The following is a 23,615-nucleotide window of genomic DNA, read 5'->3' on the forward strand; positions in this document are numbered from 1 at the left end:
ACATTGATAGGATGCAAAACTGGGCTGAGAAGTGGCAGATGGAGTTCAACCCAGATAAGTGTGAAGTGGTTCATTTTGGTAGGTCAAATATGATGGCAGAATATAGTATTAATGGTAAGACTCTTGGCAGTGTGGAGGATCAGAGGGATCTTGGGGTCTGAGTCCATAGGACGCTCAAAGCAGCTGTGCAGGTTGACTCTGTGGTTAAGAAGGCATATGGCATATTGGCCTTCATCAATTGTGGAATTGAATTTAGGAGCCGACAGGTAATGTTGCAGCTATATAGGATCCTGGTCAGACCCCACTTGGAGTACTGTGCTCAGTTCTGGTGACCTCACTACAGGAAGGATGTGGAAACCATAGAAAGGGTGCAGAGGAGATTTACAAGGATGTTGCCTGGATTGGGGAGCATGCCTTATGAAAACAGGTTGAGTGAACTCGGCCTTTTCTCCATGGAGCGATGGAGGATGAGAGGTGACCTGATAGAGGTGTGTAAGGTGATGAGAGGCATTGATCGTGTGGATAGTCAGAGGCTTTTTCCCAGGGCTGAACTGGCTGCCACAAGAAGGCACAGGTTTAAGGTACTGGGGAGTAGGTACAGAGGAGATGTCAGGGGTAAGTTTTTTACACAGAGAGTGGTGAGTGCGTGGAATGGGCTGCCGGCAATGGTGGTGGAGGCGGATATGATAGGGTCTTTTAAGAGACTTTTGGATAGGTACATGGAGCTTAGAAAAATAGAGGGCTATGGGTAAGCCTAGTAATTTCTTTCTTTCTTTTTCAATCTTTTTATTAATTTCAAAATATAGAAACAAAACATAGCAATAATACAGATAATATGAGATACATTGTTATATTTAAAAAAGAGTAATTGCAAAACCAAATAGTGGAAATTACCAAAACTCCCATACATTTAGAACTGATCACGGATAATATAAAGCAAAAAAAAAGGAAAAAGAAAGAAAAAGAGAGAAAAAAAACAAGAAAAAAAACCCCAGCCCAAAAGAAAAAAAAAACAACTAAACTAAACTAAAAGACTTGGGCAAAGCTAACAACTTAAAAATGGAAAAGAAGAAAACCTCAGTGTCGACGACTCCATTCCCCTCCAACAACAGTACAGAGAAATAAAACAAGTTTGGAAATGATCAAATTACATCAAATGAAAATGCTGAATAAATGGCCTCCAAATTTTTTCAAACTTAATAGAAGGGTCATAAACTGCACTTCTAATTTTCTCTAGATTCAAACACACCATAGTTTGTGAAAACCAATGAAATACAGTAGGAGGGTTGATCTCTTTCCAATTCAACAAAATGGACCTTCTAGCTATTAAAGTAAGAAATGCAATCATCCTTCGTGATAAAGAGGTTAAATAGTAATTTCTAAGGTAGGGACATTTTTGGCACAACTTTGTAGTTGCTGTAGGTTTTCTATGTTTCTATGTTACCTAGCTACAGCCTTTTTTCCAATCCTGTGCAGTGGCCATTCCATACCAGGTGGTGATGCAACCAGTTAGAATGCTCTCCGTGGTACATCTGTAGAAATTTGCTCAAGTTCCTGAGGCAGACAAATGGTTATCTAAAATGGGAGAATGATTTGAACTCAATATTTATTATACATTGAATTTTCAATACTGCAGCTGTGAGAAGCATCTGATAATGTGGAGTGGTCTGTAGACCACAAGCAAAACACTGCTTTATTTCTAATTAATTTAAGGATCAAGGGTAGAAGTTGTTGCTCATCCTTGGCTGCCGTTGGGTTGATGGTGTTCAGCTGCTGTTTGTTCAGCAGCCTAACTCTTCCAGTGATGGAAGCCCTGTAGTGCTGCTGGAGCAGAACTTCCAGAACTTAGACTGAGTGACAGTGAAAGGACAGCAATGTATTTGAAGAATGGTTTGGAAGGGAACCTGCAGCTAGTATTTCCTCTGTTTGCACGCTAGGTTTGAAAGGTACTGAGAAAGAGATTTTTATGAGTAACGGCACTGTTTTCTGTAGGTAATACACACTGTAGCCAAGAGTGGCTGTGGTGGGAGCAAATGTTTACAGTGCTGTTAGGAGTGCTATTCAAGTACACTGCCTTTTCCTAGATGATGCTAAACTTCTTAAATGTCATCATAGAGCTCCACTTGTCTAGGGAAATGGTGAGTATGCTATCTTACTCCTGAGCTGTACTGCCTAGGCAGTGAAAAGCCTTTGGGGTGGTCAGAAGGAAATCCAGCCTCTGCTCTGCTCTTTTGCCACAATTTATCTGGTCTGGTCCAGTTCAGTTGTTGGTCAGTGGCAATCCCCAGAATACTGATGGTGGGCTGTGTGGGTCAGGAGGTGAGTCAATCATTGAGTCATTATAAACCTTTCACTTTCCTTCCAGAACAATCAATTAACAGGATATTGGCCAAAATACATTATGACATGCCCGAAAATATAAAGAGGTAAGTTGTTTATCAGTGAGGGGTCACATGTGTAGTCAATAGCTGCTGCCCTTAAGTGCCTTGGTATCCACTTTTATTGGTGCCTTTGCCTATGTCTAGCTGGATTGATTGATAAGAAACTGATAACAACATTTCAAGAAGCAGTCAAAAGATAATGGATGCCAAAAATGGCATATAGATTTCAATGAAGCTATAATTTGATGTTTGCTCAACATAAGCTTTAACAAGGCAGATTAATAACGTGCAGCTATTGCATTAAGGGGAAGAATTTATAAATGGCTGTAGTAGTGGAAAATTCAAGGTGATGGGATACGATTGGCATTGCATTAGCAGAGGCATCACATACTGCAGTCTCTGTAGAGGCTTCAGTTGTTTAGTTACTGTACTGAGGGGAACAAATTTTTATTGTAGGTCTTGTGTCTTTTGTTCAGGTTGGCTTGTAAAAGATGCGCTATCATTGGTAATGGATACACTCTGAGGAACAGCTCCCTCGGAGAAACAATCAACAAATACGATGTTGTCATTCGGTGAGGTGCAACTCTTGTGGTTCTTCTCGAGATAATATTTCCTTCTGGCTCTATGCATAAATGAGCTGGCAGGCTACCTGCTCACTTGGCTGCTAACTAGTACAAGTGTCCTTGGTCACAGTTCCAGTTTTTTGCTTGCCTTTGCTCCTAAGGTAGCCTTCATATGTTACTTTAGTTACCCAAACTACAGCAGCAGTTTCTGTTATCACAGCACCTTAATAAAAATGTCCCAAAGCATCTGATAGGACATAATTTGTGTAATGGGACATAACTTGACACCAAGCCATAAGCAGAGATCAGGAGAGGAGATTGAAAGTTTGGCCAGAGCCATAAAGGTTTTAGAAGTATCTTAAAGGGTTGAAAAATGTTGGTAGAGGGGCTATTAGAAGAGGGATTTTCACAGTTTACAGCTCTGATGACTGAAGGCACTGGTGCCAATAGTGATGAAATAATGAAAACTGGGTTTCAGTATCAGGTTTATTAGCACTGACTTATAAAATGTTCTTGTAGTAGCATTATGGTGCAAAGTCTTTAAAATAACTATAAATGGAGTGTGGATCTTCAGGCTCCTGTATGTCCTCCCAAGAGATCAGAACTGGATGAATATAGCACTCCAATAAGGATTGGGAAAATGTACAGAAATATGCTAAGGGTTCTGGACATGAGGCAAAAAAGTGTGAGGTTATATAGAGAGCCAGTGAAGATAAGAAAATGTGAGGGCGTTGTTAGATAGCACCTTGCCACCAAAGCATTAGTATGCCTGCCATTTTTAGCTGCTAATCTATCTTAATCCAAATTGAGCCCAATCAGTCCTTCATCTTTCAGGATAGGCAATGGATTGTGAGGGAAGGGGTGTGAGTGGGGTGGGGGATTACAGAGGTGAGTGTGCTGGCTATTCTCACCAACTTCAACTTGATTGTCACTGATCAGGGAATGGTTGCTCCCTGGTCATGTGAACTCTGAAACGAGGGGCAGTAGAGAAACATGGTGAAGAAGCTTGTGGAGCACATACATGATAACAGGAGGTACTGCACTTTCTGGGGGTGAGGACATGGGTGGATAAATTGCCCTTTTTTTTCATTGTTGCAGAATAAATGATGCTCCCGTCCGAGGCTACGAGAAGGACGTTGGCAACAAAACCACGCTGCGTTTCTTTTACCCTGAATCAGCAGGTTTCATGCCCGAGATTGAAAACAATCCCAACACACTTCTTGTGTTTTTACCCTTCAAGCAAGTGGATGCTCGTTGGCTCAGTGCAATCCTGTATAACGAGAAAAGAGTTGAGTGAGAACTATTGTGAAGAAGATCCGGTTGTTGGCGGGCTTAATCAATTGAAAGCATCAAGTTTCTTTCTCCTTTCACGAATATGTCCCATAAGCCAAGGGAAACTGTCAGATAGAAACCATAGAGTAATGATCTTTATCCTCTGAGTTTTGTGCCTTTGGTATTGTTTGCCCCACGACTTGTAATGACATCTTGAAGTCAGCACATCATAGAGCACAGAAACAGGCCCTTTGCCCCATAAAGAATCCATCTATTCTTTACCCATTTACCCACACTTGGTCTGTAGCCATCTGTGCTTAGAAATCTAAATGCACGTCCAGATACTTCTCAAATGTTGTAAGAGTACTTTCTGATGAAACTTTCCAACCGTTATCTGAAATGTGCCCATTTATTTCCCTTGCTGATGGCATTGACAATAGCTGCCTTTCATGAAGTCCCCACGATGTGGCAGTTTTGCATTGCTTGTACTGGCTTTGTAATGCAAAGTTTGGGAGGTTTGATTCTCAAAAGGCAAGGAATGAAGTGATCAAGTTAATTCAAGTTTATTATCATGACACAAACAAGAGAAAATCTGTAGATGATGGAAACCCGAGTAACACACACAAAATGCTGGAGGAACTCAGCAGGCCAGGCAGCATCTATGGAAAAAAAAAGTAGTCAATGTTTTGGGCTGAAACCCTTCGGCAGGACTGGATAAAAAAAGCGGAGGAGTAGATTTGAAAGGTGGGGGAAGGGAGAGAGAAGCACCAGGTGATAGGTGAAACTTGGAGGGGGAGGGATGAAATAGAGAGCTGGGAAGTTGATTGGAAGAGACAGAAGGCCAAGGAAGAAAGAAAAGGGTGGGAGGGGGGAGGAGCACCAGAGGAGGTGATAGATGAGGAAGGAGATAACATGAGAGAGGGAAAAAGGCTGGGAAATGGTGAGGCAGTGGGGGTGAGGTGGAAGAACATTACCAGAAGTTTGAGAAATAGATATTCATGCCATCAGGTTGGAGGCTACCCAAACAGAATACAAGATGTTGTTCATGCTCAGGTTGGAGGCTACCCCGTGCGGCTAAAGAAATTTCTCCACATCTTTGTTTAGAAAGGGCACCCCTCTATCCTGAGGCTGTGCCCGCTTGTCCTAGACTCCCCCATCATGGGAAGCATCCTTTCCACATCTACTCTGTGTGGGCCTTTCAACATTCGAAAGGTTTCAATGAGATCCCCCCTTATCCTTCTGAATTCCAGCGAGTACAGACCCAGAGCCATCAAACGTTCCTCATGTGATAACCCTTTAATTCCTGGAATCATCCTTGTGAACCTCCTCTGGAACCTCATCAATGCCAGCACATCTTTTCTAAGATAAGGAGCCCAAAACTGTTCACAATACTCAAGGTGAGGCCTTACCAGAGCCTTATAAAGCTACTGCATCTCAGATTTCTGGATTTTCTCCCCATTTAGAAAATAGTCCACATATTTATTTCTACTACCAAAGTGCATGACCACGCATTTTCCAACATTGTTTTTCATTTGCCACTTTCTTGCCCAGTCTCGTAATTTGTCTAAATCCTTCTGCAACAGTACCTGCCCCTCCACCAATCTTCATATCATCTTGTCAGAGCACTGAAGCAGGGACCCAATCACAAACCAAATACTGTGTGCACTGTGATATTTACTGAGTAGCAAATCCAGAGGGGCAAACAAAGTTTGCATCAAAGTTCAGGCAGAGACCAAAAATTCCAGAGAAATCCAAAAACCAGAATCGGGAAACAGGCAGAGTTCCGATACAAATGCTGGAAAGGCTCAGGAAAACTCACTGGCGCAATCTGGCGACAAACAGGTGAAAACACAGGACTAAAATACACTGAGCAATGAACAGAGAGGCAGATGATAGGTGGAGCACAATGAGACACAGGTGGCAGCAAAACAGGTAATAATGAGAAACAGGTGAGAGACAGACTACTCAGTAATATAGGGGCCGGAGTAGAGCAGGAGCAGGGACAGGGGTACATGGGGCACGAAAACAAACAAGAGCACATGGCAATACAAAACCACAGACTGATGGCTAGGGGGAAAACACACAAAAAGACAAAGTTCAGCTGGAGGTACTGACACATCTGCAAACTTGGCAACAAAGCCATGTATTCCATCATCTAAATCATTTATGTACAGCATAAAAAGAAGTGGTCCCAACACCGACCCTGTGGAACACAACTAGTCACTGGCAGCCAGCCAGAAAAGGATCCTACCAATCAGCCAATGCTCTAACCATTTTAGTAACTTTCCTGTAATACCATGGGCTCCTAAGTTGGTAAGCAGCCTTATGTGTGGTACCATGTCAAAGGCCTTCTGAAATTCCAAATCGACAACATGCACTGCATTCCCTTTATCTATCCTACTTGTAATCTTCTCAAAGAATTCCAATAGGTTTGTTAAGCAGGAATTTCCCTGAAGGAAACCATGCCAACTCTATACTATCTTGTCCTATGTCACCAAGTACTCCATCACCTCATCATTAACAATTGACTTTTAACATCTTCCCAACATCTGAGGTCAGGCTAACTGGTCGATAATTTTCTTTCTGTTGCCTTCCTCCTTTCTTAAAGAGTGGAGTAATATTTGTAATTTCTCGGTCCTCTGGCACCATGCCAGAGTCCAATGATTTTTGAAAGATCATTACTAATGCCACCACAATCTCTTACGCTACCTCTTACAGAACCCTAGGGTGCAGTTCCTCTGGTCTGGGTGACTTATGTACCTTTAGCCTTTCAGCTTTTTGAGCACCTTCTCTCTTGTAACAGTAACTGCACCCACTTCTCTTCCTTCACACATTACAACATAGACATAGAACAGTACAGCACAGTACAGGCCCTTTGGCCCACAATGTTGTGCCAACCCTCAAACCCTGCCTCCCATATAAGCCCCCACCTTAAATTCCTCCGTATACCTGTCTAGTAGTCCCTTAAACTTCACTAGTGTATCTGCCTCCACCACTGACTCAGGCAGTGCATTCCACGCACCAACCACTCTCTGAGTAAAAAACCTTCCTCTAATATCCCCCTTGAACTTCCCACCCCTTACCTTAAAGCCACGTCCTCTTGCATTGAGCAGTGGTGCCCTGGGGAAGAGGTGCTGGCTATCCACTCTATCTATTCCTCTTATTATCTTGTACACCTCTATCATGTCTCCTCTCATCCTCCTTCTCTCCAAAGAGTAAAGCCCGAGCTCCCTTAATCTCTGATCATAATGCATACTTTCTAAACCAGGCAGCATCCTGGTAAATCTCCTCTGTACCCTTTCCAATGCTTCCACATCCTTCCTATAGTGAGGTGACCAGAACTGGACACAGTACTCCAAGTGTGGCTGAACCAGAGTTTTATAGAGCTGCATCATTACATCGTGACTCTTAAACTCTATCCCTCGACTTATGAAAGCTAACGCCCCATAAGCTTTCTTAACTACCCTATCCACCTGTGAGGCAACTTTCAGGGATCTGTGGACATGTACCCTGAGATCCCTCTGCTCCTCCACACTACCAAGTATCCTGCCATTTACTTTGTACTCTGCCTTGGAGTTTGTCCTTCCAAAGTGTACCACCTCACACTTCTCCGGGTTGAACTCCATCTGCCACTTCTCAGCCCACTCCTGCATCCTATCAATGTCTCTCTGCAATCTTTGACAATCCTCTACACTATCCACTACACCACCAACCTTTGTGTCGTCTACAAACTTGCCAACTAACCCTTCTACCCCCCACATCCAGGTCATCAATAAAAATCACGAAAAGTAGAGGTCCCAGAACTGATCCTTGTGGGACACCACTAGTCACAATCCTCCAATCTGAATGTATTCCCTCCACCACGACCCTCTGCCTTGTGTAGGCAAGCCAATTCTGAATCCACCTGGCCAAACTTCCCTGGATCCCATGCCTTCTAACTTTCTGAATAAGCGTACCGTGTGGAACCTTGTCAAATGCCTTACTAAAATCCATATAGATCACATCCACTGCACTATCCTCATCTATATGCCTGGTCACCTCCTCAAAGAACTCTGTCAGGCTTGTTAGACACGATCTGCCCTTCACAAAGCCGTGCTGACTGTCCCTGATCAGACCGTGATTCTCTAAATGCCTATGGATCCTATCTCTAAGAATCTTTTCCAACAGCTTTCCCACCACAGACGTAAGGCTCACTGGTCTGTAATTACCCGGACTATCCCTACTACATGTTTTGAATAAGGAGACAACATTCGCCTCCCTCCAATCCTCCGGTACCATTCCTGTGGACAACGAGGACATAAAGATCCTAGCCAGAGACTCCGCAATCTCTTCCCTCGCCTCATGGAGCAGCCTGGGAAATATTCCATCAGGCCCTGGGGACTTATCTGTCCTAATGTATTTTAACAACTCCAACACCTCCTCTCCCTTAATATTAACATGCTCCAGAACATCAACCTCACTCATATTGTCCTCACCATCATCAAGTTCCCTCTCATTGGTGAATACTGAAGAGAAGTATTCATTGAGGACCTCGCTCACTTCCACAGCCTCCAGGCACATCTTCCCACCTTTATCTCTAATCGGTCCTACCCTCACTCCTGTCATCCTTTTTTTCTTCACATAATTGAAGAATGCCTTGGGGTTTTCCTTTACCCTACTTGCCAGGGCCTTCTCATGCCCCCTTCTTGCTCTTCTCAGCCCCTTCTTAAGCTCCTTTCTTGCTTCCCTATATTCCTCAATAGACCCATCTGATCCTTGCTTCCTAAACCTCATGTATGCTGCCTTCTTCCACCTGGCATCAGGCATACTGCTAGTATTTTCCACAGTGAAGGCGAACGCAAAATATTCATTTACTTCATCAGCCATCTCCGTGTTCCCCATTATTATTTCTCCTGCCTCATTTTCTAGCGGTCCTATATCCACTCTCATTTCTCTTTTATTTTTAACATACCTGAAAAAACATTTACTATCCACTTTGATATTATTTGCGAGCTTGCTTTCATATTTCATCTTCTTCCTTCTAACGATTTTTAGTTGCTCTCTGTAGGTTTTTAAAAAGTTCCCAATCCTCTATCTTCCCACTAATTTTTGCTTTGTTTTGTGCTCTTTCTTTTGCTTTTACAATAGCTTTGACTTGTCAGCCACACGGGAGTATTGGTCCCTCTTGGGTTCAGGTGCAACCCTTCACTTTTGACCAGGTCATACCTCCCCCAGAGGAGATCCCAATGATCCAAGAACCTGAAGCCCTACCCCCTGCACCAGCTTCTCACACTCACATTTATCTGTAAAGTCACCCTCTTTCTACCCTCACTGGCGCATGGCATAGTCGGCAATCTAGACATTACTACCCGGGCAGTCCTGCTTCTCAGCTTTCTATCTAGCTCTCTAAATTCTCTTTTCAGGATCTCATTGTTTTTCCTTTCTATGTCATTGGTACCAATAGGTACCAAGACATCTGGCTGCTTCCTCTCCATCTCCAAAATGTTGTGGATGCGATCTGAGACGTCCCTGACCCTGGCACCTGGGAGGCAGCATACCATCCGGGTGTCCTTTTCACATCCACAGAATCTCCTGTCTGTCATGTATACATGAAATATACATTATTTACATAAGACAGTGAAGAGAAAAAAATTCAGTTGGTTTAAGGTCGCTAGTTGGAATTCAAAAGCATAGAGTGGGCGTGGATGTTTCCAATAGTGGGAAAGTCTACAACCAGAGGCATTGCCTCAGAATACAAGTACGTTCCTTTAGAACTGAGAATGGAAGGAATTTCTTTAGTCAGAAGTTGGTGAATCTGGAATTCATTGCCACATTCAGTTGTAGAGGCCAAGTCATTTGATATATTTAAAGCAAAGATTGATTGGTTCTTGATTAGGAAATGTGTCAAAAGTTACGGGGAGAAGGCAGAAGAATGGAGTTGAGGGAAAAGAAATTAGCCATGATTGAATGTGGAGAAGACTTGATGGGCCGAATGGTCTAGTTCTGCTCTGTGTCTTATGGTCTTATGCATTTAGCCAATGCCTTCACTCTGCTTGCAGTTTGGACAGAATCACTTGGAGCTGCCAGTTTTTGTCAGGCAGATTGCGAGTGTGGTGTACTGAGCCACCTGTAAACATGGATTTTGTACTTGGAGTTGTTCAGTTGCCATTGAGCTAATCTGGATTGGGTTCGATACCATACTGTACTCAAGAAGTCAGTGAAATCCACTTCTTACGAAGGGGTTGGTCCACTTTAGTTAAAGCACATTAGGCGGCCACTCAGCCTTTTGAGTTGGCCTTCGCTGTTTTGAAGAAAGATCCAGTTAGTTTGCCTTCACTCCTTCCACATTTAATTGGAATTTTTCCCCCTTCAAATTGTTTTCTAATTTCCTCTGAAAATGGTGTTGAGCTTCCATTTATTTCCCTGCTATTTGGTTTAAACCCCAACCAATTGGTGCATAAAATATGTTATCTGAACCAGCAGCATCAATTGATCTACCTTAAATCTGTGGCCTCTCTTCTACAATTGTTGTGTTGCTTACCGAGTGTTTTGTAAAAATACTTTGATTGGCCAACACTGATGGCAGGGCACCCAGCCCCAGCCTATGGTCTCCTTGCATCTTTGAAATGGTCCAGATATGGAGAATTGGCAGCTCCTCCAAGCAACAGGTGTGGAGAACTCGGGCAAGTCTGGTTCCTCCTTCAAGCTCCTGGTTGAGCTCAGACTTGGCTCAGGATAAATTATGGGACTGTGGAGATCTGGGCTGAACTCCACACCATCTGACAGATGCAAATGTTTATTCTATCCCATCATTAAGTACATCACCTCCCCAAACTGAAAAAATGGAAGGAATGAGAAGGCAGCCACTCTGTGCAGATGTCAAGGATGGTGGAAAGGCTAAGTAGGGGGTAGTTGCTGACTTAAGTCAGACTTGGCCAGTTATCACAGCTGTCCATCAGATGAGGACCCAGCAGCGTGGTTGCTCTTTGAAATGGCCAGAAACCATTCAGTTCAAGGGCAACCAGGGATTGGTATTAAATACTGATCTTGCCTGTATGTGTCTCACGGAAACCTGATGCTTGTCCTTACCTTCAGTGAATTAATCACCTTCTATTGACTGCTGGTCTCCCAGTTATTACTGATCCCCAAGGATGCAGGGATTTGTGAGCATTCACTCTGACCCTCTCCATTACAGCTTTCTGACAGCACTTATCATCAATCATTTATAAACACTTAACTAATTTCAAAACAAATATGAACGAAAAATTAACATTAATTCATTGAAAACCTATTTTCAATGTGGTATCTTAAATATGATTAATTGGAAGAATGAGGGTTGATCTTGCATAAATGTACAAACTAATAAGCTAGTATGATGGGTAAATGTTTTTCCTAGTGGCTCAGTCTTAAAAGCAGTTTCAAGGCAAGGGCCCGGTCATTTGAAATAAAAGTATGTAGAATTTTTTTCTCACAGAAAGTGGTGAAAATCTCTACCCCAGAGGTTGTGGAGAACAAATCACTGGAGGTATTTAAAGTGGAATTAGATAGATTTTTGCAAGATTGGATGATTGACGGTTACAGGAGTCCGACACAGGAGGAGTTGAGGGCTGGGTTGGATCAGCCATGATTGCATTAAATGGTAGGGCAGGCTTGAGGGGCTGGTCAGTCTACTCCTGTGCCATTCTTCCTCTGAAATTGGAATAAGTAAAATTAAACAGATCACTTGCCTTCCCTTAAATCTTCAGTGAAGGTTGACATCCATGGGGCAGCACTAGATGTGCCAGTAATGGCTAGTGTAGAGCTGAAAGGCCAGTGATGGTGTACCTTTTTCTTGCTTTGGTACGTTATGGAACCACCACTGGTCTTGGTGCTGAGTTCAGTAGAGGAACAGGCCAGATGTGATGCCAGGTGTGGCTGGTAGAGCCACAGGTCAGCTAATTTGCTGCTATGTTGTGTAGTCTACCATCATTCAAACCTTCCCTGTTCCTCCTGTGTACTGTGCTGGTTTGCCTGTTGCTGTGGTGCTGGTGGCACTCACTGGCACCACTGGATGAGCATAATCTAGCCTATTACAAAGGACCTCTTCAATGGAATCCATACAGATGGAAACTTAATTCCCCTCAATCAATAAATATGACTTTCCACAATTTTGTTAACTTATAATATTATGGGACATGTAAACACATTGGTAACTGGAAGACAGATGCAGGTCTACTATAATCTTATACATTGGGGTAGTCTCAATGAGCTGAATAGTTTCATCCTATTCCTATATTCCAGTCCAAGTTGGTATTTCTATGCTTTCTCCTTGTACCTCCACACTTGCGAGGAAGACCTTCAAATTCTGACTTAATCAATTAATTAGCTAATTATCGGCCATCTGTGCCTTCAGCTCTTTAAATTTGCACAATTTCTTTCTGTTCCAGACAAGCAAAGGATTCTGGAAGCCTCCACCCTTAGTATGGGAAGCAAATCCTTCTAATATCCGAATCCTCAACCCATATTACATACACCAAGCTGCGACCAAATTATTGAAAATCCCATTGAAGGTACCTCCCAGGTCCAAACAGGTAAGGACATCATTTTACAATTTTTGAATGAAATTGCTCAAGAAGAATAAGTGTAGTTCATTGTCCCTTAGTTTTTTTTTGGTGTGGAATTGCACCAAGATTTTATCATTTACCTCTTGGGTGGCACAGCTAGTAGAGCCACTGCCTCACAGCGCTAGGGCCTTGGGTTCAATCCTGAGCTTGAGTGTTCTCTGTGCGCAGTTGAGCATGTTCTTCGTGTGACTGCATGGGTGTCCTCCAGGCTTCCTTCCATATCCCAAAGATAGACAACTTGGTAGGTTAATTTCTTACCGTAAATGCCTCTCGGTGTGTAGGTGAATGTTATAATCCAGGGGTGGGTGAGGGGGGAGGGGTTGATAAGAAAAAAATAGGATTAATAAAGATGAGTGTAAATGGGTGGTTAATGATTGACATGGACTGAAGAACATTTTTAAAATCTCTCTCTATGTCATCAGTCTTTTAGTCACCTGCCCCTGTATCATCTTACATTGCTTGGTAACAAATGTCTTACAATTTGGTGAAGTGGCTGACAAGAGAAGTCAAAGCCAAAGTTAAAGCAAAGGAGAGGGCATACAAGGAAGCAAAAATTAGTGGGAAGACAGGATTAGGAAGTTTTTAAAAGCTTACAAAAGGAAACTAAGAAGGTCATTAAGAGGGAAAAGATTAACTATGAAAGGAAGCTAGCAAATAATATCAAAGAGGATACTAAAAGCTTTTTCAAGTATATAAAGAGTAAAAGACAGGTGAGAGTAGATATAGGACCATTAGAAAATGATGCTGGAGAAATTGTAATGGGAAATAAGGAGATGGCAGAGGAACTGAATGAGTATTTTGCATCAGTCTTCACGGAGGAAGACATCAGCAGTATACCGGACACTCAAGGGTGGCAGGGAAGAGAAGTGTGCGCAGTCACAATTACGACAGAGGAAGTACTCAGGAAGCTGAATAGTCTAAAGGTACAAACGTTTGTAGATAAATCTCCTGGACCAGATGGAATGCACCCTTGTGTTCTGAAGGAAGTAGCTGTGGAGATTGCGGAGGCATTAGCGATGATCTTTCAAAAGTCAATAGATTCTGGCATGGTTCCGGAGGACTGGAAGATTGCAAATGTCACTCCGCTATTTAAGAAGGAGGCAAAGAAACAAAAAGGAAATTATAGACCTGTTAGCTTGACATCGGTGGTTGGGAAGTTGTTAGAGTGATTGTCAAGGATGAGGTTATGGAGTACCTGGAGGCATATGACAAGATAGGCAGAACTCAGCATGGATTCCTTAAAGGAAAATCCTGCCTGACAAACCTATTACAATTTTTTGAGGAAATTACAAGTAGGCTAGACAAGTGGATGTTGTATATTTAGATTTTCAGAAGGCCTTTGACAAGGTGCCACACATGAGGCTACTTAACAAGATAAGAGCCCATGGAATTATGGGAAATTTACATACGTGGATAGAGCGTTGGCTGATTGGCAGGAAACAGAGAGTGGGAATAAAGGGATCCTATTCTTGTTGGCTGCTGGTTACCAGTGGTGTTCCACAGGGATCAGTGTTGGGGCCGCTTCTTTTTACATTGTACATCAATGATTTGGATTATGGAATAGATGGCTTTGTGGCTAAGTTTGCTGATGATACAAAGATAGGTGGAGGGGTCGGTAGTGCTGATGAAACAGAGAGTCTGCAGAGAGACTTGGATAGATTGGAAGAATGGGCAAAGAAGTGGCAAATGAAATACGATGTTGGAAAGTATATGGTTATGCACTTTGGCAGAAGAAATAAACGGACAGACTATTATTTAAATGGGGAAAGAATTCAAAGTTCTGAGATGCAACGGGACTTGGGAGTCCTCGTACAGGATTCCCTTAAAGTTAACCTCCAGGTTGAGTTGGTGGTGAAGAAGGCGAATGTAATGTTGGCATTCATTTCTAGAGGAATAGAGTATAGGAGCAGGGATGTGATGTTGAGGCTCTATAAGGCGCTGGTGAGGCCTCACTTGGAGTACTGTGGGCAGTTTTGGTCTCCTTATTTAAGAAAGGATGTGCTGACCTTGGAGAGGGTACAGAGAAGATTCACTAGAATGATTCCAGGAATGAGAGGATTAACATATGAGGAATGTTTATCTGCTCTTGGACCGTATTCCTTGGAGTTTAGAAGAATGAGGGGAGACCTCATAGAAACATTTCGAATGTTGAAAGACATGGACAGAGTGGATGTGGCAAAGTTGTTTCCCATGGTGGGGGAGTCTAGTACGAGAGGGCATGACTTAAGGATTGAAGGGCGCCCATTCAGAACAGAGATGCGAAGAAATTTTTTTAGCCAGATGTTGATGAATCTATGGAATTTGTTGCCATGGGCGGCAGTGGAGGCCAAGTCATTGGGTGTATTTAAGGCAGAGATTGATAGATATCTGAGTAGCCAGGGCATCAAAGGTTATGGTGAGAAGGCGGGGGAGTGGGACTAAATGGGAGAATGGATCAGCTCATGATAAAATGGCGGAGCAGACTCGATGGGCCGAATGGCCGACTTCTGCTCCTTTGTCTTATGGTCTTAAGTCCTAGGGACAATTTATTATGTGAAAGATACGAACAGTTGAAAGTTTTCAGTGTTGTCGATTGCAGCACTGAGACAACAGCACAGCCTTCGCTAAGAGAAGGACAAGGGTAGCTGATGCATGGGAACACCAGCATTAGAGTCTTCCCTACAAAATGCACACCAGTCTTTCATTGCTGCTGTGTTTAAATCCTGAAAGTCTCTCAAAGTTCAAAGCGAACATTCACACTAACTACAAAGAAACACAATTGAATCAATGAGAAACTGCACGCAACAAAAACGGACAAACAACAAATATGCAAAAGTCAGTAAACTGCAAGTAGAAAAAGATAAAAAAAATAAAATAAAAATAAATAAATAAGCAATAGATATTGAGAGCATGAGTTGCAAAGTCTTTGAAAGTGAGTTCATGAGTTGTGAAATTAGTTCAAAATTGGTGTTGAGTGAAGTTGAACGATGTTATCCTCTTTGATTCAAGAGCCTGATGGTTGAGGGGTAATAACTGCTCCTGAACCTAGTGGTGTGAGTCCTGAAGCTCCTCTACCTTCTTCCTGATGGCGGCAGCGAGAAGAGAGCATGTTATGGTTGGTGGGCACCCTGATGATAGATGCTGCTTTCCTGTGACATGCTCCGTGTAGATGTACTTAATGGTGGGGAGGGTTTTACCTGTGATGGACTGAGCTGTATCCAGTACTTTTTGTAGGATTTTCCATTCAAGGGCATTAGTATTTCCATACCAGGCCATGAGTCAATATACTCTGTACCGCACATCTATAGAAGTTTGTCAAAATCTTAGATGACATGCCGAAAAAGGATCTAGTGCTTTGCTGGTGTATATGATGAACAAACTCTTCTCAGGCATCTAGCCAGGTACAGGTATTGATTACATTAGATCCATTTTGGACATCAACGTGAACAGACAACTGTCTCTTCACCTGGAATTCTCAGCCCTCTTGTCTCCTAGTGATTAGGAATACATCGACAGGTCCACTGCTGCCCAAGGTGAATTAGTTTCATGAAGGAACACTGTGAGGCAGGTCAGGAAATACAATAATCTATCCAAACAAAATGCAGCCACCCCACCACTGGACCCAGAAAAGTCTGTCATCAATCAAAGTGGGCAAAGCATCAATGAGGCGACTAGATTGGTTCTTGCTCTCAAAAAACCTGGTTTGTTGAAACTGAACATTACAAAAGGAGAGTGATTGGCCCTCCAGGCATTATGGCGAAACCCAGCCATCACGGTTTTACCAGCTGGCAAAGGAAATGCGATGGTCCTGATGTCCTCGAAGGAATACCACAGGAAAGTCCAACAGATGCCGGGCAATCTCAGATCTACAGGGTTCTGCAGTGGGATCCCATGGATCCAACTGTGAGGATGATCTCAGCTCTACTGAAGAAATCTGGACAGTCAGCAGACATATGCAAGACACTTCTGCCTCAGGCGCCGGTACCACCAAGACTTTATGGACTCCCTAACGTACACAAGGAGGTCCCCGAGGCCTATAGATTCTCCAACTTACTACCTTGCTAAGCATTTAGCAACCATGCTATTTCCCTTTGTTGGGGGCTGTGAGCATCACATCACGAATTTGACTGACTTCGTAACAATGTTAACCAACATCCAGCTGACCTTGGAGGACATAGTGGTAACTTTCGACATGGTGTCCCTGTTTATGAGGGTTCCCATTAAGGACAGCTTGGTCCTCCTGCAGTCAATGTTTGATAAGGGTGCCATTGTCCTTTTTGAACATACCCTTACATCAACATACTTCCTCTATAAGGGGAACTACTATGAACAAACGGACTGGGTGGCCATGGGATCACCCTTGTTGCTGGCTATTACTAATTTCTACATGGAGGACTTTGAAAAGAGGGCACTGAGCTCATCTCCCTTATGTCCCAAATGTTTCTTCAGATATGTCGATGGCACCTTCATAGTGTGGCCTCATGGACTCCAGGCACTCCAACGGTTCCACGAACATACTAACAGCATACATCCAAACATTCAATTTACTATGGTGATGGAGAAAAATGGTTGGCTCCCATTCCTGGATATTCTAATACAATGGAAACCGGATGGTAGCCTCGGACATGGCGTCTATCGGAGACCCACTCACACAGACTTGTTACTCAACAATAACAGCCAAAATCATACCTCCCAATATAGAGCGGTTCTTTCTACTTTGATTAACCGTGCAAAAACTATTTCAGACCTGGAGTGTCTCCCCGAGGAAATAAGGCAATTATGCACGGCGTTCCTACAGAATGGCTACAAGGTGAAGGAAATCAATCTGACCCTTAAAAGGGTCAACAGAAAAAAACAGGAATCCTAACAACGAGGAGGAACCCATCGCTACTGCCTGTCTTCTCTTTATTTCCACAGTTTCTGGAAGGATTGTCAAGAGCTTGAAGAAATACCAAATTAATATCATTCACAAATCCATAAGGAAGCTCAAATCACAGTTTATGTGGGTCAAAGATGACCTGGGACTCAGGACAGCTGGCATTTACAGGATTCCCTGTGAGTGCGGAGCAGCGTATATCAGCCAGACGGGACACACGGTGGAAACCAGCATCAAGGAACATAGGGGATGTATCCATTTGTGTTACCAGGAGAAATTGTTGGTAGCAGAACATTGCATTCGCAATGGCCATAGGATTGACTTTGATAGCACAGAACTACTGTGCCACACCAATGGCTTTTGGGACCGCCTGGTAAAGAAAGCCATTGAAATAAGACTAGAGGAAAAGAGTTTTAACAAAGATGAAGGTCTCGCTCTAAGTTAGAACTGGAATTTGATTAACAAGGTGGGACAGTGGAAACCTGATTGGATGAGGACTAACCAATCAGGAGGGACGGACGACGGGGGTAGAAACACCACCAAACTAGACATGCCCAGGCATCATCCCTGATGAAGATGGCAGAGTTGGTCATGAAACGTCGCTAATAATTGATAGCTGTACCCGGCTGGAAGCCCAAGAAGAGTTTATTCGACATGCTGAAACTTCATAAAGTTTTAAGAAAATAGAGGCACTGCAGCACCTTCACTAGAAGGATTGCAATGGTTCAAGAAGAAAGCTTAACACTACCATATCCTCAAGGCAACTAGGGATGAGTAATACATAGTAACACTAATATTCTGTAAAGAAGTAGAGTTCATACAAAACCTCATCTCCCTATCATTTAATTTACCACCTACAGGGAAACTATAAGTATGATTGGTATGAGAAACAGGAATGTCAAAGTATGAATGGATTACTCCTCTTTAGGGAAGATGCAGTGAACCCTCTCTGTCTTGTACTTTACTCTTTACTGTGCCTGGTTGAGCAGAAGAGTTTAGCTTTCCTAGTTGATAAATTTTGAGAGAGAGAGTGAGTCATACAGCATAAAAACAGGCCCTTCAGCCCTTTGAGCCCATGCTGGCCATTAACCACCGATTTACACTAATCCCATTTAAAAAATTCTCCCTGCATTCTCACAGATTCCCCATGATTCTATGAAGCCAGGAGACTTGGATGTGTTGTCATGGAGTTGCTATCTGCGCACAGGAGGGATCGCTTATCTTCTGGAGGATCTATGAAGTTTGAGACATAGAATATGTGCAGTTCCTTGACCAACAAATCAGTGCTGCCATATCAAGCTCTATGACATAAATACAGTGCTGCACAGTGCAGATGACAAAGTCCTGCTCTTTTCTATTTCAATTAATGTAGGTAATGAAGACTGTACTCATTGGAGACTCTTGGCCATTTTTGCACATGACCACAGAGGCAGATTGGGATGTTGAACTTGGTAGTTCATCATCAATTTAATTGGAATAAGGGGAAATATGAGGCTATCAGGCAGGAACTTAGAAGCATAAATTGGAAACAGATGTTCTCTGGGAAACGTACGGAAGAAATGTGGCAAATGTTCAGGGGATATTTGCGTGAGGTTCTGAGTAGGTACGTTCCAATGAGACAGGGAAAGGATGGCAGGGTACAAGATCCGTGGTGCACAAAGGTTGTTATAGTAGTCAAAGGTAGTCAAGAAGAAAAGAAGAGTTTATGAAAGGTTCAAAAAACTAGGTAAGGATATGAATCTAGAAGATTATAAGACTACCAGGAAGGAGTTTAAGAATGAAATTAGGAGAGCCAGAAGGGGCCATGAGAAGGCCTTGGCGGACAGGATTAAGGAAAACCCCAAAGCATTCTACAACTATCTGAAGAGCAAGAGGATAAGACGTGAGAAAATGGGACCAATCAAGTGTGACAATGGAAAAGTGTGTATGGAACAGGAGGAAATAGCAGAGGTACTTAATGAATAATTTGCTTCAGTATTCACTACAGAAAAGGATCTTGGCGATTGTAGGGATGACTTGCAGTGGACTGAAAAGCTTGAGAATATAGATATTAAGAAAGAGGATGTGCTAGGGCTTTTGGAATGCATCAAGTTGGATAAGTCACCGGGACCGGATGAGATGTACCCCAGGCTACTGTGGGAAGTGAGGGAGGAGATTGTTGAGCCTCAATGAGGATGGGAGAGGTTCCGGAGGATTGGAGGGTTGCGGATGTTGTTCCCTTATTCAAGCAAGGGAGTAGGGATAGCCCAGGGAATTATAGGCCAGTGAGTCTTACTTCAGTGGTTGGTAAGTTGATGGAGAAAATCCTGAGAGGCAGGATTTATGAACATTTGGAGAGGCGTAATGTGATTAGGAATAGGCAGCATGGCTTTGTCAAAGGCAGGTCATGCCTTACGAGCCTGATTGAATTCTTTGAGGATTTGACCAAGCACATTGATGAAGGTATAGCTGTAGATGTAGTGTATATGGATTTCAACAAGGCATTTGATAAGGTACCCCATGCAAGGTTTATTGAGAAAGTAAGGAGGCATAGAGTCCAAGGGGACATTGCTTGGCGGATCCAGAACTGGCTTGCCCACAGAAGACAAAGAGTGGTTGTAGATGGGTCATATTCTGCATGGAGGACGGTGACCAGTGGTGTGCCTCAGGGATCTGTTCTGGGACCCCTACTCTTTGTGATTTTTATAAATGACCTGGATGAGGAAGTGGAGGGATGGGTTAGTAAATTTGCTGATGACACAAAGGTTGGGAGTGTTGTGGATAGCATGGAGGGCTGTCAGAGGTTACAGCGGGACATTGATAGGATGCAAACCTGGGCTGAGAAGTGGCAGATGGAGTTCAACCCAGTTAAGTGTGAGGTGGTTCATTTTGGTAGGTCAAATATGATGGCAGAATATAACATTAATGGCAAGACTCTTGCCAGTGTGGATGATCAGAGGGATCTTGGGGTCCAAGTCCATAGGACACTCAAAGCAGCTGCGCAGGTTGACTCTGTGGTTAAGAAGGCATATGGTGCATTGGCCTTCATCAATCGTGGGATTGAGTTGAAGAGCCGAGAGGTAATGTTGCAGCTGTATAGTACCCTGGTGAGACCCCAAAAACTTGTGTGCTCAATTGAAGTACCGCGCTCAATTCTGTTCGCCTCACTACAGGAAGGATGTGGAAACTATAGAAAGGATGCAGAGGAGATTTACAATGATGTTGCCTGGATTGGGGAGCATGACTTATGAGAATAGGTTGAGTGAACTCGGCCTTTTCTCCTTGGAGCGACGGAGGATGAGAGGTGACCTGATAGAGGTGTATAAGATGATGAGAGGCATTGATCATGTGGATACTCAGAGGCTTTTCCCCAGGGCAGAAATGGCTAACACGAGACTGCATGGTTTTAAGGTGCCTGGAAGTAGGTACAGAGGAGATGTCGGGGGTAAGTTTTTTACACAGAGAGTGGTGAGTGTGTGGAATGGGCTGCCGGCGGCAGCGGAGGTGGAAACGATAGGGTCTTTTAAGATACTGCTGGAGCTTAGTAAAATAGAGGGCTATGGGTAAAGCCTAGACAGTTCTAAGGTAGGGACATGTTTGGCACAGCTTTGTGGGCCGAAGGGCCTGTATTGTGCTGTATGTTTTCTACGTTTCTATCAGTTTCTGTTGGGAGTCTGAAGGGAGGACCAACAAAGAAACTTGCAAATTCGATTGAACATTCTATATTTCAGTATTTGATTTTACTTGCTTGCGTGTCCAATGGGAAAAGAGACTCAGCAAATAGCCTGGCCTTAAGGTCCTCCATATCTAATTGCTTTGAGTTTCTGTACTAGTCATGACTGATTACTTGGCCTTCATTATACCTTCATACCTGGGGCTCTATTCCACTATTGTCTATCTCTTACTAACTGAATAGCGAAAATCCAAGTGGACATCCTGCATAGGGTTCTCCATTGAATGGAATGGCTCCTGTAAAAGCAAAGAGCAGAAATTCCTCTGGCTCATGTAGATAATGATGACCACTCTTCCTGAAGATTATCTCTTTGCAAACATCTGCTAGAAAGTTTTGGTTTAAGATGGTGCTGGTGAAGCCCAGCAACTACTTGCCAGTTGCAAACAAAACAAAGAAAACTATTAACTACTTTATTAATCACACTTCTTCTGGTAAATGATCACTGGAATCAATAGCCTGTAACTTCCCTTTTGGAGTTGAGCTTTTGAACTGCCCGTAAGACACCTTTGATAAAGTGCCACACATGAGACTGCTTAACAAGGTATGAGCCCATGGTATTACAGGAAAGATTCTAGCATGGATAAAGCAATGGCTGATAGGCAGGAGGCAAAGAGTGGGAGTAAAAGAAACCCTTTCTGGTTGGCTGCCGGTGACTTGTGGTGTTCCACAGGGGTCTGTGTTAGGACCGATTCTTTTTTATGTTATATGTCAATGATTTGGATGATGGAATTGATGGCTTTGTTGCAAAGTTTGCAGATGATGTGAAGATAGGTGGAGGGGCAGGTTGTTTCGAGGAAGTAGTGAAGCTACAGATGGACTTAGGTTAGGAGAATGGGCAAAGATATGGCAGGTGCAATACAGTCAGGAAGTGTATGGTCATGCATTTCGGTAGAAGAAATGAAAGGGTAGACTATTTTCTAAGTTGGGAGAAAATACAAAAACTGAGGTGCAAAGGGATTTGGGAGTCCTTGTGCAGGATTCCCTAAAGGTTAACTTGCAGGTTAAGTCTGTGATGAGGTAGGCAAATGCAATGTTAGCATTCATTTCAAGAGGAAATGCTAATCCCTCTCCAGTTTCAACACGTCCTATGATATAATGGACGTGCTGAAATTGGAGAGGGTTCAAAGGTAGGTTAAAAAAATGATTCCAGGATTGAATGGCTTGTCATGCAAAAAGTATTTGATGGCTCTAGGACAGTATTCAGAAGAATGAGGAGTGACCCCATTGAAACCTATCGAATGGTGAAAGGCCTTGATAGAGTGGATGTGGAGAGAATGTTTCCTATGGTGGGAGAGTCTAAGACCAGAGGACACAGCCTCAGAATAGAAGGCTGTCCTTTTAGAACAGAGATAAGGAGGAATATCTTTAGCCAGAGGGTGGTGAATCTGTGGAATTCATTGTCATAGGTAGCTGCGGAGGCCAAGTCTTTATGTATATTTAAGGCAGAGGTTGATAAATTCTTGATTGGTTAGGGCATGAAGGGATACGGGGGGGAAGGCATTAGACTGGGGCTGAGAGGAAAACTGGATCAGCTGTAATGAAATGGTGGAGCAGTCTTGATGGGCCAAATGGCCTAATTTTGCTCCTATAACTTATGGTCTTATGATCTGGCATTATTGTGGTGTGAACTGAAGTCTCGAAGACGCAGGACAGTTGCGGTGTGGCACATACAGGCCGACTTGAAGCGGCTTCGCCGGGGCACAAGAGCAGGGAATAAGCCAATGTTTGTCCATAGCTGGAATGGATTTGCAGGCAATTCAATGAGGCAGAGTCGAGGTGGAACCTGGGCCTGAGAGTAAGATCAGACCCAAGGTTTGATCGATTTAAACACTGGGCTGAATCAAGATGGTGGAGCCCAGGGCTGGAGTGCGTATGGAACTGACACTGCCCAGTTCTGAGGGAAGGAACGACCCGAGGATTGGATGATTTAAGCGGTGAGCCAGATTGAAAAGGTTGGGGCTAGAGGAGTGGGTCAGGCCGATTCAGCTTGCTGCTCTGCCAGGTTTACTTGTCTCTGCACTGACTGAGTCTGTGGCCTGCTTTTAATGTGCTGCTGAATTGGCTGGCTGCTGCCTTCATGTCTGTGACTCACTTTTCTGAATGCTGTATGCTTACTTGTATTGTTTGCACAATTAATTTTATTTCTCCCTGCACATTGGGACTTTGACAGTCTTCTTTTTTTTCAATGGGTTCTATTGTGCTTCTTTGTTTTGCTGCTCCCTGTAAGGAGGTGAATCTCAAGGTTGTAGG

The 23,615-nt window shown here is 43.3% G+C and overlaps 1 protein-coding gene across 8 annotated transcripts in view; it reads left to right on the forward strand.

The window, feature by feature from the left end:
- The window catches only part of st3gal4 (ST3 beta-galactoside alpha-2,3-sialyltransferase 4), a 131,835-nt gene that overhangs the window by 86,633 nt on the left and 21,587 nt on the right, over positions 1-23,615 (forward strand). For all 8 annotated transcript variants that reach the window (XM_072238427.1, XM_072238433.1, XM_072238432.1 and 5 more), the window contains 4 exons: positions 2,366-2,426; positions 2,858-2,953; positions 4,043-4,232; positions 12,622-12,765. In XM_072238427.1, the coding sequence (XP_072094528.1) occupies positions 2,366-2,426; positions 2,858-2,953; positions 4,043-4,232; positions 12,622-12,765 (491 nt within the window). The remainder of the gene's footprint in view (positions 1-2,365; positions 2,427-2,857; positions 2,954-4,042; positions 4,233-12,621; positions 12,766-23,615) is intronic.

This window comes from Mobula birostris, chromosome 20 (genome assembly GCF_030028105.1).
Source record: "Mobula birostris isolate sMobBir1 chromosome 20, sMobBir1.hap1, whole genome shotgun sequence".
NCBI classification, from domain to species: domain Eukaryota; kingdom Metazoa; phylum Chordata; class Chondrichthyes; order Myliobatiformes; family Myliobatidae; genus Mobula; species Mobula birostris.